The following is a 12192-nucleotide window of genomic DNA, read 5'->3' as shown; positions in this document are numbered from 1 at the left end:
TACGGGGAGGTTTTAGCGATGGATCGTCGACGATCAGATACCTTCGTCCTATCGTCCCATTAATCTCTCAGAAATTAGACATCGCAGCTTCCATCAGCTCTTAATTGATATCAATGGGTCACTGAGGATTTTCGATTAGGTCACTGGATTCTTCAGTGTCTCACTGAATTCTTCAGTATCTCCTTTTACATTGTACCTTGTATCCTACGGAGCAACAATTGTTAGTCATTTTTATGAAATACAAATTAAATAGCTTGGAATTTTTTACCAAAGTTCATCCTTCACCGAATGATAACAGTGGAGGATGAAGGCTAGAACTGACACAGTGCTTTTCTCGACTTTGGCAAGATTAATTACAATTTTAGGATCGTCCAAGATCTCAGATCTTTATCCACGTATTTTGCAAATAAATCATTCGAGTTTACAAGAGTCCACGAAATCTGCAACATCTCTAGGAACAATTACGAGTTACAAATTTTGGCCAGCTCTGATCTGTACGTAGTGGTAGCGCTGAAGCTCGAAGCATCGCGCGATAAAGAGGCTTCTGTGAGAGCCTGGCTGTCGAGGAGACGTCGACGAATCGACAATTGATTTTGGTGAATTGCATCGACCAATAGGGATTACCAGACGATATGGTAAATGGAATCGTGAATATTCTCGCATGTAGGAATTAACTTCCGATTTCCAGAGAATAAGCTGAATTGGATAGGAAGTTGGGAAGAAGGTTCGTGAGAATAGGCTCAGGCCAGATTTCTGTGTCATTAGTCCTGTAACAATTTTAAAAGGGCCAAGCGAACCTCGCACCCTTCGTTGTTCCGATTCTCAGAGATTTTACAACTACAGTGAGCAGTCACGTGAAACAAGGAAGAATCTGAATGGGCTTTGAGTTATTATAAATTCCGGTTAAGAAGTGAATAAGAACCCAATTATAGGGTGGACCTCAGAAAGCTGTGAAGTCTTAATACCGTACAGAATTCTGGTTCTTTGGAAGTTTCAATCTCGATTGTAGCGAAGTTGTGGGGAATAAAGGAAGGCTTGAGTCAGATTTGGATTAGATCCCATTTATGTTTAAAGGTTCCAGGTCAAGGAGCGAATTTGGCCCGGGAATCTAACGTATGGAATAAAGGATTAATATAGACGATTTAATATTCCAAGTGAAATAAAATAAGTGGAATTCTAAGTGAAACGAGAAATGAGACAACTTGATGCTTGTCAGCTGAAGAACGAATAGAAGCTAAAGTAGAATTTTATAACGTCGATTCAAACACAACTTCCGAATAGTTGGCAACTTACTGTGAACATTGGAATACTTCGATGTTAGCAAATTTTATAAGAAAGCTGAGATCACGTAAAATGGAAAGAAATTTTTCATTCGTATGAATACATTTTGGATATATGTTTTAATTTTCACGGTAGAACCACGTGAGAGAATAGAGAACGAACTTCCACTGGAACCATTGTCAATGAACAATAGCCGACAATCTACCGATTCTGACCTAAAGGTCAGGCCTGAAAATAGCAGCTTGCCAATTGGATGAAACAGACGAAACGAGGGAACAACAAAAGCGAGAAAAAGTTACCAGAAGCAAACAGAAACGAGGATCATAAAGACGAGAAACGTAGAGGGGAACATTAACGAACAAATGACAATGATTCTTTTCAACGATACCTTTGGTGACGTCTATGCGACCCGTTTCACTGGCAACGTCCACTGACTAGGAAAACGGACGAAAGCAAAACCGAATCAACTGGTTTTATCGTTCTGTTTATCGTTCAGGTATTATTTCGCCGGAACAAAACGAGGTGGCAAAAAAGGGAAAAGTAGAATTGTCTATGCAGAGGAAACTGAAGAGCTCGCAACGACGGTAATTGAGGGGCTGCATCGAATGGTCTTGCATCACACACTTCTCGAAATTTCTTTTTCTCTCTCGAGAGCTGCTCTGTTTTTACCATCTTTTTCCAAAGATGGGAACTGTTGCTATTAGCGTGCGATGACACATTGCTTTTTCTTGAGAACATGGCGACCTGGTTTGACACATGTTTCTGACGGATAGGATCATCAGTACATGTGGTTTTATATTTTTGCCAGAGGTTTTGCAATGAGTGTGAAGCTTCGTTTCAAATTGTACCGAAGAAACCAGAACAAACTGTGCTCCATTTTTTGTGTATTTGCAACGAACTTTCCGTCTAATCTGACAAAATCCAAACTAACCTAAATATAGACTGTGCGCGATCTAGACCATGCTGGACCTAGTTTCTTTTTAAATATATCACGAAACCCAAATACAAATCTAGGTTACACATGATCCGGATCTCAATGTGAAATCCATCATTTCTCTTGTCATCGCTAATTTCTCGTTTAAGATGGAAATGCTCTTGACCTGTGGCACAATGTCCGAATTCTAGTCTCGTAGTAAATATCAGCATTTGATTGTCAACCGTCAGAAATTCTCACACGTGAAGCTTTTATTTCAACTGTCGGAAACTGTGCTTAGAAAGATAATCGAAGAAAGTGCATCTATGAAAAAGAATATAGCCGATTCAAAATCGACCGATCTCGAAAATCCCTAGGGTTCAATTGACCGAACGATAGGAAGCTGCCTTACCGACTGAGTCGTCGATGAAAAGATCTCATTTCATACGTCACACTAACCATTCGATGCGACGGGTCGACGAATTAATAACGTTTCGCTGAAACGCCAATGGGAAATCGTTTCGCCGTCCGGCGCAGGTGCGCTCGTCAAACCGGGCACATAACTCCGGATGACAGTGCGGATGACAGCGTGGCTGCTGTCGATATCCATTTTCGCGCGAAGGAACGAACGAATCGACAGACTGTCCAAGCTTCTATACGCTGGCCGTACAGGGTGCTCGAGAAAAATAGCGTTTGACCGAATAGCAGCCACAAAATGGAGAACCTTGGCCGTAACTATCGCTGCACAAATGATTTATGACAGATGTTGAGGTGTTGTGTTCATGGAAAAGAGATCGAAATGTTCCTCCGGGTTGGCAACTAAGTGATTGCGGATTTTGTCAATACCACCTAATGAGAAAATCCGCAATCACTTAGTTACCAACACAATAAATCCTAACCTTCGGAATTTTTTTCTCGTGTCAGCCATTCAAAAATTACCAATTTCCTTTAATCAGATGGTCGTAGATTTGCTATTATAGCGCCAAAAATTAAGACCATAACCTTTACATTTTCTTCTATCTAACCTTTGGTGAATGTCGGTCGTAACTGACCCTGACATCCTCAGGCGTTTCTCTATGGGAAAAAGATTAAATTTTCCTTAGAGATGGAGATTTACATGTTAAACTTTGAAATTTTCACTATGGAAAGACATTGGATAAATTCTCGTAATCGCTTTCCATTAGTGCAATATAAATTCGTTGGAATTTAGCAACTACATAAATTAGGAATAAATTAGAAATGAACTGCTGCGTTAACGCGTCATGGGTTCTTAATGGGTTAAGCGTAATGAGGTTCACAGAATCCTTGGAATAGATTTCCAACTAGTCACGTGTCACGCCAAGTTATTTACCACGACCAAGCACAAATAACCACGGAATATTCTGCTGCGTCGCGTTCAAGTTCTCGAAGGAATTTCTGCGCCCAAAGGGCTGCATACGCGCGTCTAGGGAATATTATCGGAAGTTACGAAGGAATCTAGTAACTTTTTCGTTTTACCACTCGGACGAAAAGGACGATAAGCATTCTGGTTCTTGGGCGGTCGAATAATTTTCTGTCGATTAAGATGACGGGTTCTCGATAATCCGTGGTTCCAATCCACAACTTTAATTCACTTTCGTCACGGACGATTGAACGTGGATAGCGATTCGGTAATGAATTCTGCTGCTATCTACGATTTCGTTCCAAAACTCGTATCCGTTGTTTTCGTGAAAAAGTTTCTGAGAAACGAGCCACGGAAAAACAAGCGAAGAATCACCTGAAACTCGATATCCAGCGTTAGTGTCGTGTACTTAACAGCGCAGCTTCATGCAAACGGCCTTATGGAGGGCACGATAGTTGTTCCTCTGGCACGTTGCCACGGAATTCCACACATTTTCATTCAACGAGAAAAAATTATACTTTCGTAAGCATTTTTTCTGCCTTTACTACTCTCCAGGGATTAATTTAGCCTCCGTAGAGCTGTATAAATGAAATAATTTCTGTTGCTTTCCAACACGATAATTTCTTCTTCTTTTTGTTTTGTTTTTTCCTTTTTTGTTTCTTTCCTTTCTTGTTCTTCGGAATGGAGAGATTCTTGGGTAAAGTTGTAAGGCTTGCTCCAATTTTTAATGCAGTCGTACGATCGTTACGATGATTCAGGAGCCTGCAGTGTTCCTATATCAGTTGCTATTGTTAGCTCGTTGCTAGGTAGTTTTATTTTCTTCTTTTTTTTGGGGGGGGGTGTGCTTATTATACATTTGATTTTTTTATATTATATCAATATACAATATAATTTTTGTAATTTGTTATATTATAGAACTCCTTTTTGCTTGTCTGATTTGTATGACCACTTATTTTATTTACGTTTATTCAACAAAGTTCATGCAACCGGTTTAGAAGAAATTTGAACAGATTTTCAGTAGTTTAAATAAATAATGACCTAACAAATAAAAGCTATGTAATCAGTCTCTTTTCGATTCAAAAAAATTATCAAGCATTTAGAGGCTCAAAATATCCCACTTTCCCATCATCTCACTGCAATACCTTTATACGCAAAATTTATGATCCAAAAAATAGTGCAACTGTAAAAAGCCTATACATAGCTGTACTCGCGAAAAAAATAGTCCCTTTTGGTCCCTTTTATTTTTAGATTTTTATCTCGGTCCTTTTCTTTTTATTTTTTTATTTTTTTTTTCTAATTCAGAAAAGGCACGTGATAATTCTATGGGACACCTTGTCTAATCATACACTCAACAATTTGAAAGCTTTACACGTCTGGCGAAAGTCTTCTCAATTTTTTCTTTCTCCGCTACTGTTTTGTCACTTTTTATCAGTTAATTGAAACAATCATTTTTCTTGTTCAATTATAGTCAGGCGAATATTATTTAAATAAAATATCCGAGAAACAATCGTTTACTAGGCCAGCACCGGAACTTATTCATCGTTACATTGCTATAGTTACAAAAATATTGTATTAAGTAAAACATAATTAAATTATATTTAAGAAACTATTATACCAAAGTAAAATATTTGGAAAATAAATGTTTGTTAAATTAAAAGCAAGATTTGTCCATAGTTGGTTAACTTTGCCAAGTTATGGAAATATTAAATAAAATATTAAATTTTCTTATATAAAATGTGATTATATGAACATATTATATGATATTAGAGAAAAATATTGCTCAACCTATGGAAATATCATTTCTATGACATAAAATATTTGACAAATGTTTATTTATTAAATAACTAGTAAAACTTATCCATCTGCACTTTCAATCGATCCCCAGGGATTATTGAAAGTTTCTCCTTGTATTTCTTTCGCTACATTTCCGTCGTACATGCGACATGCGTTTATTTATTTTCTTTTTTAACAGAAATATCGGAAAAATACGCAGACACGTGTGATTATATACGGGATAGAGTAAAATTGGCACGGTTATTTGGTTTTGACAGAAAGGAAACGATTGTTTCAAGTTTAACGCGAGTTTGACGTTCCCTCGATTACATGGTCGTTCAAAAAATGTAAAGTTTGAGACGAAGAATTGGGTCATTTTTTTCCCTCCCTGCTCACGTCGTCTGTGACGTGCAGTTCTGGATTACGTGACGGGTTAATGGAAAATATGAGAACGAACAGAACCAGGCCGAGTTTTGTATCGCGTTTGCTATAAAGTAATTTTCATAGTTCGCGTGATTTCTCCTTTCACGGTGTTGCAAGGGCTCCATCCTCACCGATTGCCTTCGTATAATTTAAACAACGATATGGATCTTTCACTAAAAATGGTTGCGAGCTTTCTCCTTGAAATTTGTGTTTTTTCCTTCTTCCTCTTCCTCTTCTTTGTGGCGAGTCGTTGAGAAAGATGTGAAGTAAAAATAAATTGCGTCGTCGAGGCTTTTAATGCATGGCAAGGCCGCTATTATTAGCCTGAAATTACTGCAAAACGGTGCATTTTGTTATCAGGCTTGTCAACTTGTAGAGAATTAGTTAAAAAGTACTTTTCAAAAATATGTAGCTGATAGTGGAGAAATATTAACGTTCATGGTATCAATTTGAGTGAATTTTTAAATATTGTTTCTTTAAACAATACTTTAAATCTGATCAGACAATGATTTGTAGTAAATTTGTCAAGAATATTTCATTATACTATATACAGTGTACAAGATGAAGAATTTTTGATGAATTAATATTACAAAATTTAATTGTTTCAGAAACACAAGAAATTTAAGTAGAACACAACGCAATCTGAGCTAAAAATGAAGAAACTTGAAACGAATACTCAAGATCTTAATTATTCTCAGAATATTATGAACATACTGTGTATAATGCCAACGATATTCCAAAAACGTTTCATCGTTCAAGAACTGGAAACACGAGATATGCAAAATTCCCAACCGATACCCTAAATCCTAGCCATTTCCAAAAGATCGCCAAGCTTCATTGTTTAAAACGTGCATAACCATAAACGTAGCATCTGCTGCAGTCCTACACAATAATTTCTCATGTTACTCAAGCGAAAGCAAGTAGAAATCCCACTATTCTCTCATATTGCTCTTCACAGTATGTGCATTTATGTTCATCTTTGCATGGAGCTCGTTAAAATCAGCGATTTCTCCTTCAGCCTCAAATGCGATTGTCCTTTCACACTAACCGTAAAATCAACAGATTTGGCCTTTTCCTCTTAGCACATTAATTACTCTCAAGCATTAGCCTTCCATGGAAACGCTCGATCCCTGGTCATTTATCAACAATTACAAACGACCTATAACAAATCAACACCACATAGGTAAAGTACAATATGTCGATGTTTTAAGTTCTATGCCAACTGCCTGGCTAAAAAGGATCAACGTAGTTTGAACGAAGCGTTTGATATACAGTGAGATTTTTCTTTGTCTGTATGCAAATTCCTTGCACGATTCAACGTCTAAAAGTCCATTTCCATTCGGTTGATCTAATTAGATATAAGTGTGTTCCAGTAAAGGACTGTCCAAATGAATAAAAGAGACTTCAGTCTTCTGGCACGTGGTGTCCCAGTGATGCAACATCAACGAGAGAGCTTGCAGGTTCACAATTATGTGAAATTGGTAATTATCATAAACTTGTCTCTTGTCTGACCCAGGGACATCTAAAATCACCCAAATTTCTATAAGAAATGGCCAATCGTGATAGTCTTACTGTTCAATTTCTCCTAAATACATAAAAATTCATGTTCTACCACTTACCACCTTCTTACATCTCCATCAGTCAATCGAGGAACCCTTCAGATCCATAGACCAAGACATAAATCCCATACACTTCTAACAATCAACCTAATTCAATCCACCTTGAAAGAAGCCAACCATGAAACCAGCTGACCAAATTATTCTATGCTACCTTTGAGTTACGTCCGCAATAAATTAACTGCAGGTTGGCTCATGATCCCAGTCTGTCTACCAATCACCAGCTGTCCCATTTCAGTCGCCTAATTCGGTGACTCAGTGGTCTGTAACGTTCGCCTAACATCGACATAGTATGGTCGTCCACGTTGGAACTAGGTGCCGGAATTGTTTCAAATGGTCAGGTCCGTGGATCGTGTGCAGCACTTTCGTTTCACCAGGGATTAGTCGAATACTTCAAAGGAACCGACGAATCAGCAACGTGTTCTGTATTTCGTTGGGGACAAAAGGGAATCACCGGTCTTGGTCGTAGGCGATATAAAGTCCTTGGGTTCTATTTGATGGCGACAAGTGAGCAACGCGGCAACCAGACTGCGGATAGCTTAGAATTGCTGGAATGCGGAGTCCATTTTTGTGGACTTAGGGGAACTTGACTAGCAATTGCTAGTCTCTGCGAGACCTGATTTAAAACCCTTAAAACTCTACGCCCAATAAACATTTTTATTCATACCTGATGTACATTAATATATGATTTGAGAGTTTCTAAATTGGCTGAAGAGAAGATGACAAAGAGCACAGATTCTTATATATTGGATTGGCAACTGAGTGAAACCCTATACTTAGAAGAAATTTAAGAGCAATTAAAATTACCAGTTGATAATTTACCATTAGAGATGTATAGGAGTAATTTGTGAGATTCCTGAAGGGAGTCAATAATAATTAGCGAACTATAACTCTCTATGTACTTGGAAGAATCTCAACGTGGGTTCAGCACGATGACTGTCAAAATGTCCAATTGGTAATTCCATTTGACAAAATGTCTATTCTATAACAATACCGTCTCTACGAATTTCTTTTTCTCGTTAGGCTGCATGTTTTATTGCAAACATTTACTCAAAAATGTTACTCGTGAATCGACCTGGAGCCACTTGAACAATGGCAGTGTCTACGCTCTAATTGGGTATCGAAGCGTTTCTTTTTCCTTGCTGGTGATTTCGCTGCCTCTTCAGAACTGTGCAAGAGCTATCCACGAAACTCCTGACTGAACATTGAGAGACACCTGAAGAGGTAGAGAAGTTGGATCTTGGAAGAAAGAGGCAACTCCGGATGCCAAAAGCAACGTGCTGTCTCGTTCCCTCCAATTTTTCCTTCTCTTCATCTTTTGAGCGAGAAACCACAATCTCCAAGTTTTTCCAAGTTTTTGATCAACAGAGGAACAAGACACAAGGAGGGATTCAGAGGTGTTTAACCAGGCTGAGAACCCTCGAGCAACCGGCAAACCGACTTACAGCGGAGCTGCTTTTGAAGATCCTCGCAGGAAAGAATATTCTGTGACCTGGAACTAACCGGCTGCTCACCACCCTTGTACATGATTTTTAGTCAGAGCCACGAGACACTGATAAATCGTCAGTGAAGAAGCTGTCTTGTAATTTGTCTGAGATTCCTTTGCAGGTCCAGAAGAATTCAAAGTAGTTGGAGAAAATTATTAATAGTTCCTTTTTGGCGGTTTCTTTGGATGATCCAAAATAGTCTGAGAATTTCTTAACACCTCTTTTACTTTCCTAAAAATAGTTTTAAACAGAGCAGTTTTTAAGGGAGATTCATTGTGATTTTAAGAGCGGATTGAAAAATGGCTATAGTTTGTCAAGGTATTTGGAATACTTTTTTTTCTCCAGCTTTTCCAGGATAATTTTAAGCGATTCGAGGCTTTTTTATTAACATTTTATTGAACTTTTAGGAATAGTTTGAGAAAGGAATTTCTGGGAATGGTTGGGAATATTTTCAGGCTTTTTGGAATAGTCCAAGAGAAGAATTGTTGAGGATTTGTCAGGACTTTAAAGATAGTCTAAAATATAATGATTTGAAATATAGTGTAAAGCAACCTTTTGATACTTTTCGGTGAAAGTAGTTTAAAATAGTTGTAGAATCCACAAACTGTGCTTTCTTAATCTTATAAACAATCCTTATCAACTGAATGTATGAAGGACAAAATATAACACAATTTTCAAGTACTTCTTTTTGCTTGAAAAACTTACCATCATCAATTTCTCGTACTCTTCCTCGATCACGGTGCCATTGTAGTATCGGTTGATAGACTTGGTGTCCGGGTAATAAAAGCCACGTTTGCAGATGCATCGGTAGCTTCCACGACGGAATCCAAGTCCAGGGATGGCGATGCACTGCAATTGAAAATTACAATTAGACGTGAACTTCGTCATCGTGGCTTCGTTCAATACCAAATAAAATATTAAATACCTGATACACAAGAAAAAAAAAAAAAAGGAAACAAAAATGTGGCGACTATAATATTAACATTTTACCAATAATACAAGCTAACAATTTTTATTGATAAATCTACTAACCTCTGTGGTGCGTTTCTTGCATTTGTCACTGGCTGCAAAGATGTTCAATTGAGTGGATCCTGGTGGCAGAGGGCACTGATCTATGTCAAGTCTGCGCAGATCAATGTCTATTCCACTTGTTCCTCTGAAAAAAGAGAAAAAATATGAAATTATTCGTACGATTGTCTATACATATTTTTCACATAACCATCTTTCAAGAACAATTAACAAAATGTATTAATATAAAATAAGAAGGAAGATAAATTGCTAAGTAGATAGGACGTAGATAGAGTCAAAGTGGCAATGGTTATTCGCTGTGACAGGTTGAACCAAAGGGTAGTGGTAATTGACTGAAAGTCATAGTGGAGAGAGGACAAGGTTATTCCTATCGAAATTCATGCTTGTGACCGGCATAATGGACGGCAGTGTCAAACGACGAAGCATGCCACGCGTAAAGCTATTGATCGTTGCATCGCTTTATTGTACAATAAAACATAGTTAACGTCTGTTCTGAAAGTGAGGATCCCCTTGCCTGAAACACAATATTCTAGACTTAAGTAAGGCTTATTTTTCAGAGTGGATATCGACAGTGACTCAAGAAAATAGAAAGGTTCAGTGAACATGTTTTCACATCCTCTGTTTGAGTTATCGTTTTTCTATACTCAATAGGATTATATATATGTATATATATTGAGTATAGAAAAACGATAACTCAAACAAGCTTGGATATATTAATTGGACTGATTGAACGGTATAATTGGTAAACGTGAGTCGAATATATAACGTGAACTAATTATACGAACAAATTGCCTGATTCATAATAGAAACTATCGATTTTACTATGATCTTTGGATTTTAATACTTCCATGTAGATTTCATTTTGAAAAGGGAAAAAGATCTACAACGTTTCAGGAATTGTTAGCTTTTCATTTTCTATTATTTCCCCTTCTTTTCGTTTGAATTTTCCTTTATTTTCTTCTCTTTTCCTTCAAATTTTCTGTTTTTTCATTTTCTTTCAATTTCCCTGCCCCCGGATTTCCCTTAATTTTCTTTTATCTCTCTTACTTTTCCTTAATTTTTCCTCGAGTTTCCTTTTCCTAACTCACAATTTTCCTTTGTTTACCTTTCCTCTACTTTAAATTTCCCATTGATCGATTTCCCTTCTGTTAGCTTTAAATTTTCCTCCCCTTCATTTTCAATTTTCCTTCCTTTGCCTACTAATTTTCCTTTCCCAAATTTCCCTTTCTTTCGTTTTCTTTTATTTTCCTTCAGACTGTTCCATCCTTCCCTCGCTTTTCCCATTTCCCTCTTCCATTTCTCAATGCTGTTTTTCACTTGTTAATTTCCTTCACTCTGAACTCTCCTTTTATGTGCACTTTTACGATCACAGAAACGCATAAAAGTATACTTTGCAAACGTTCATGCACGCGCATTAAAAAAGCCTGGCTGGCTCTCATGTCGTGTACCTGTGACAGACACGATGCACCTGTTCAAATAAAATACCTGTTATAGCGCGACGTGGACCACGGAACATGGGCGTTGATCAATTTACTTCGCCTCTGTGAAGCACGTGCTCTGTATCGCTAATGACAAGACGCGAGTTCTAACCAGTGTATGCAACGGGACCAGCAATATTCATTACAGTAGTAACAGAACAGACGCGAGTTTGTCAAGAGCGTTATCAGTCGTGGTGACAGTATCCACTGACAGAGCAAACTTTGCTGCATGAATTTAATTTTTCATTTTTCATCGCGGCTTCATTAATCGCTTAGCGATGACGAGTACACCAGAAGGTAGAATAATAAATAGGTGGATGACAGTCTTGATTTTGGAACGTGATATTTCGACAAATAAATAAGACACGAGTGAAAAAGGATGGTATTGTCTGTAATCTGGTTGGCAACTAAGTGATTACGGGTTTTGTCAATACCATTTAATGACAAAATCCGCAATGAGTTAGTTGCCAAGGGAATATTACTGTCTTGTCGTTTGAAGAAGCTTTGGATATCGTCAGGGGAACGTTTGACACTTTTCCACAGTTTGAAATGTTCTTCTCGAGATTTCTTATTGACTGTTTGAATAAATTGTAATTAACCAAAGCAATTTTTCAATTTCACATCACGTAATTTGATCTTAATTGAGTATCGACCGTGTCATTTACTTACAAGCCGTGCAATGTAAACTTAATTAATTAATGGAATTGACAAATATCGAATAATCAAAGAAAAACACAGTAGCGTTTCTTCTGAAGAATTTCCATATGCGGAAAATGAATTTTATTTTGCAAATGTTTAACAGGTAAAAAGA

General features: G+C 37.5%; 1 protein-coding gene across 1 annotated transcript in view; it reads right to left on the bottom strand.

The window, feature by feature from the left end:
- The window catches only part of LOC138188175 (metabotropic glycine receptor), a 166093-nt gene that overhangs the window by 71943 nt on the left and 81958 nt on the right, over nucleotides 1–12192 (bottom strand). The window contains exons 3-4 of the mRNA XM_069129708.1: nucleotides 9907–10030; nucleotides 9580–9723 (exon numbers count right to left, since the gene is read on the bottom strand). Coding sequence (XP_068985809.1) covers nucleotides 9580–9723; nucleotides 9907–10030 — 268 coding nt within the window. The remainder of the gene's footprint in view (nucleotides 1–9579; nucleotides 9724–9906; nucleotides 10031–12192) is intronic.

Source organism: Bombus flavifrons, chromosome 16 (assembly GCF_040668555.2).
Source record: "Bombus flavifrons isolate JBK064 chromosome 16, iyBomFlav1_principal, whole genome shotgun sequence".
Classification (NCBI taxonomy): Eukaryota; Metazoa; Arthropoda; class Insecta; order Hymenoptera; family Apidae; genus Bombus; species Bombus flavifrons.
Note: the sequence above shows the minus strand (reverse complement) of the source record. Positions and strands in the feature narration are given on the sequence as shown.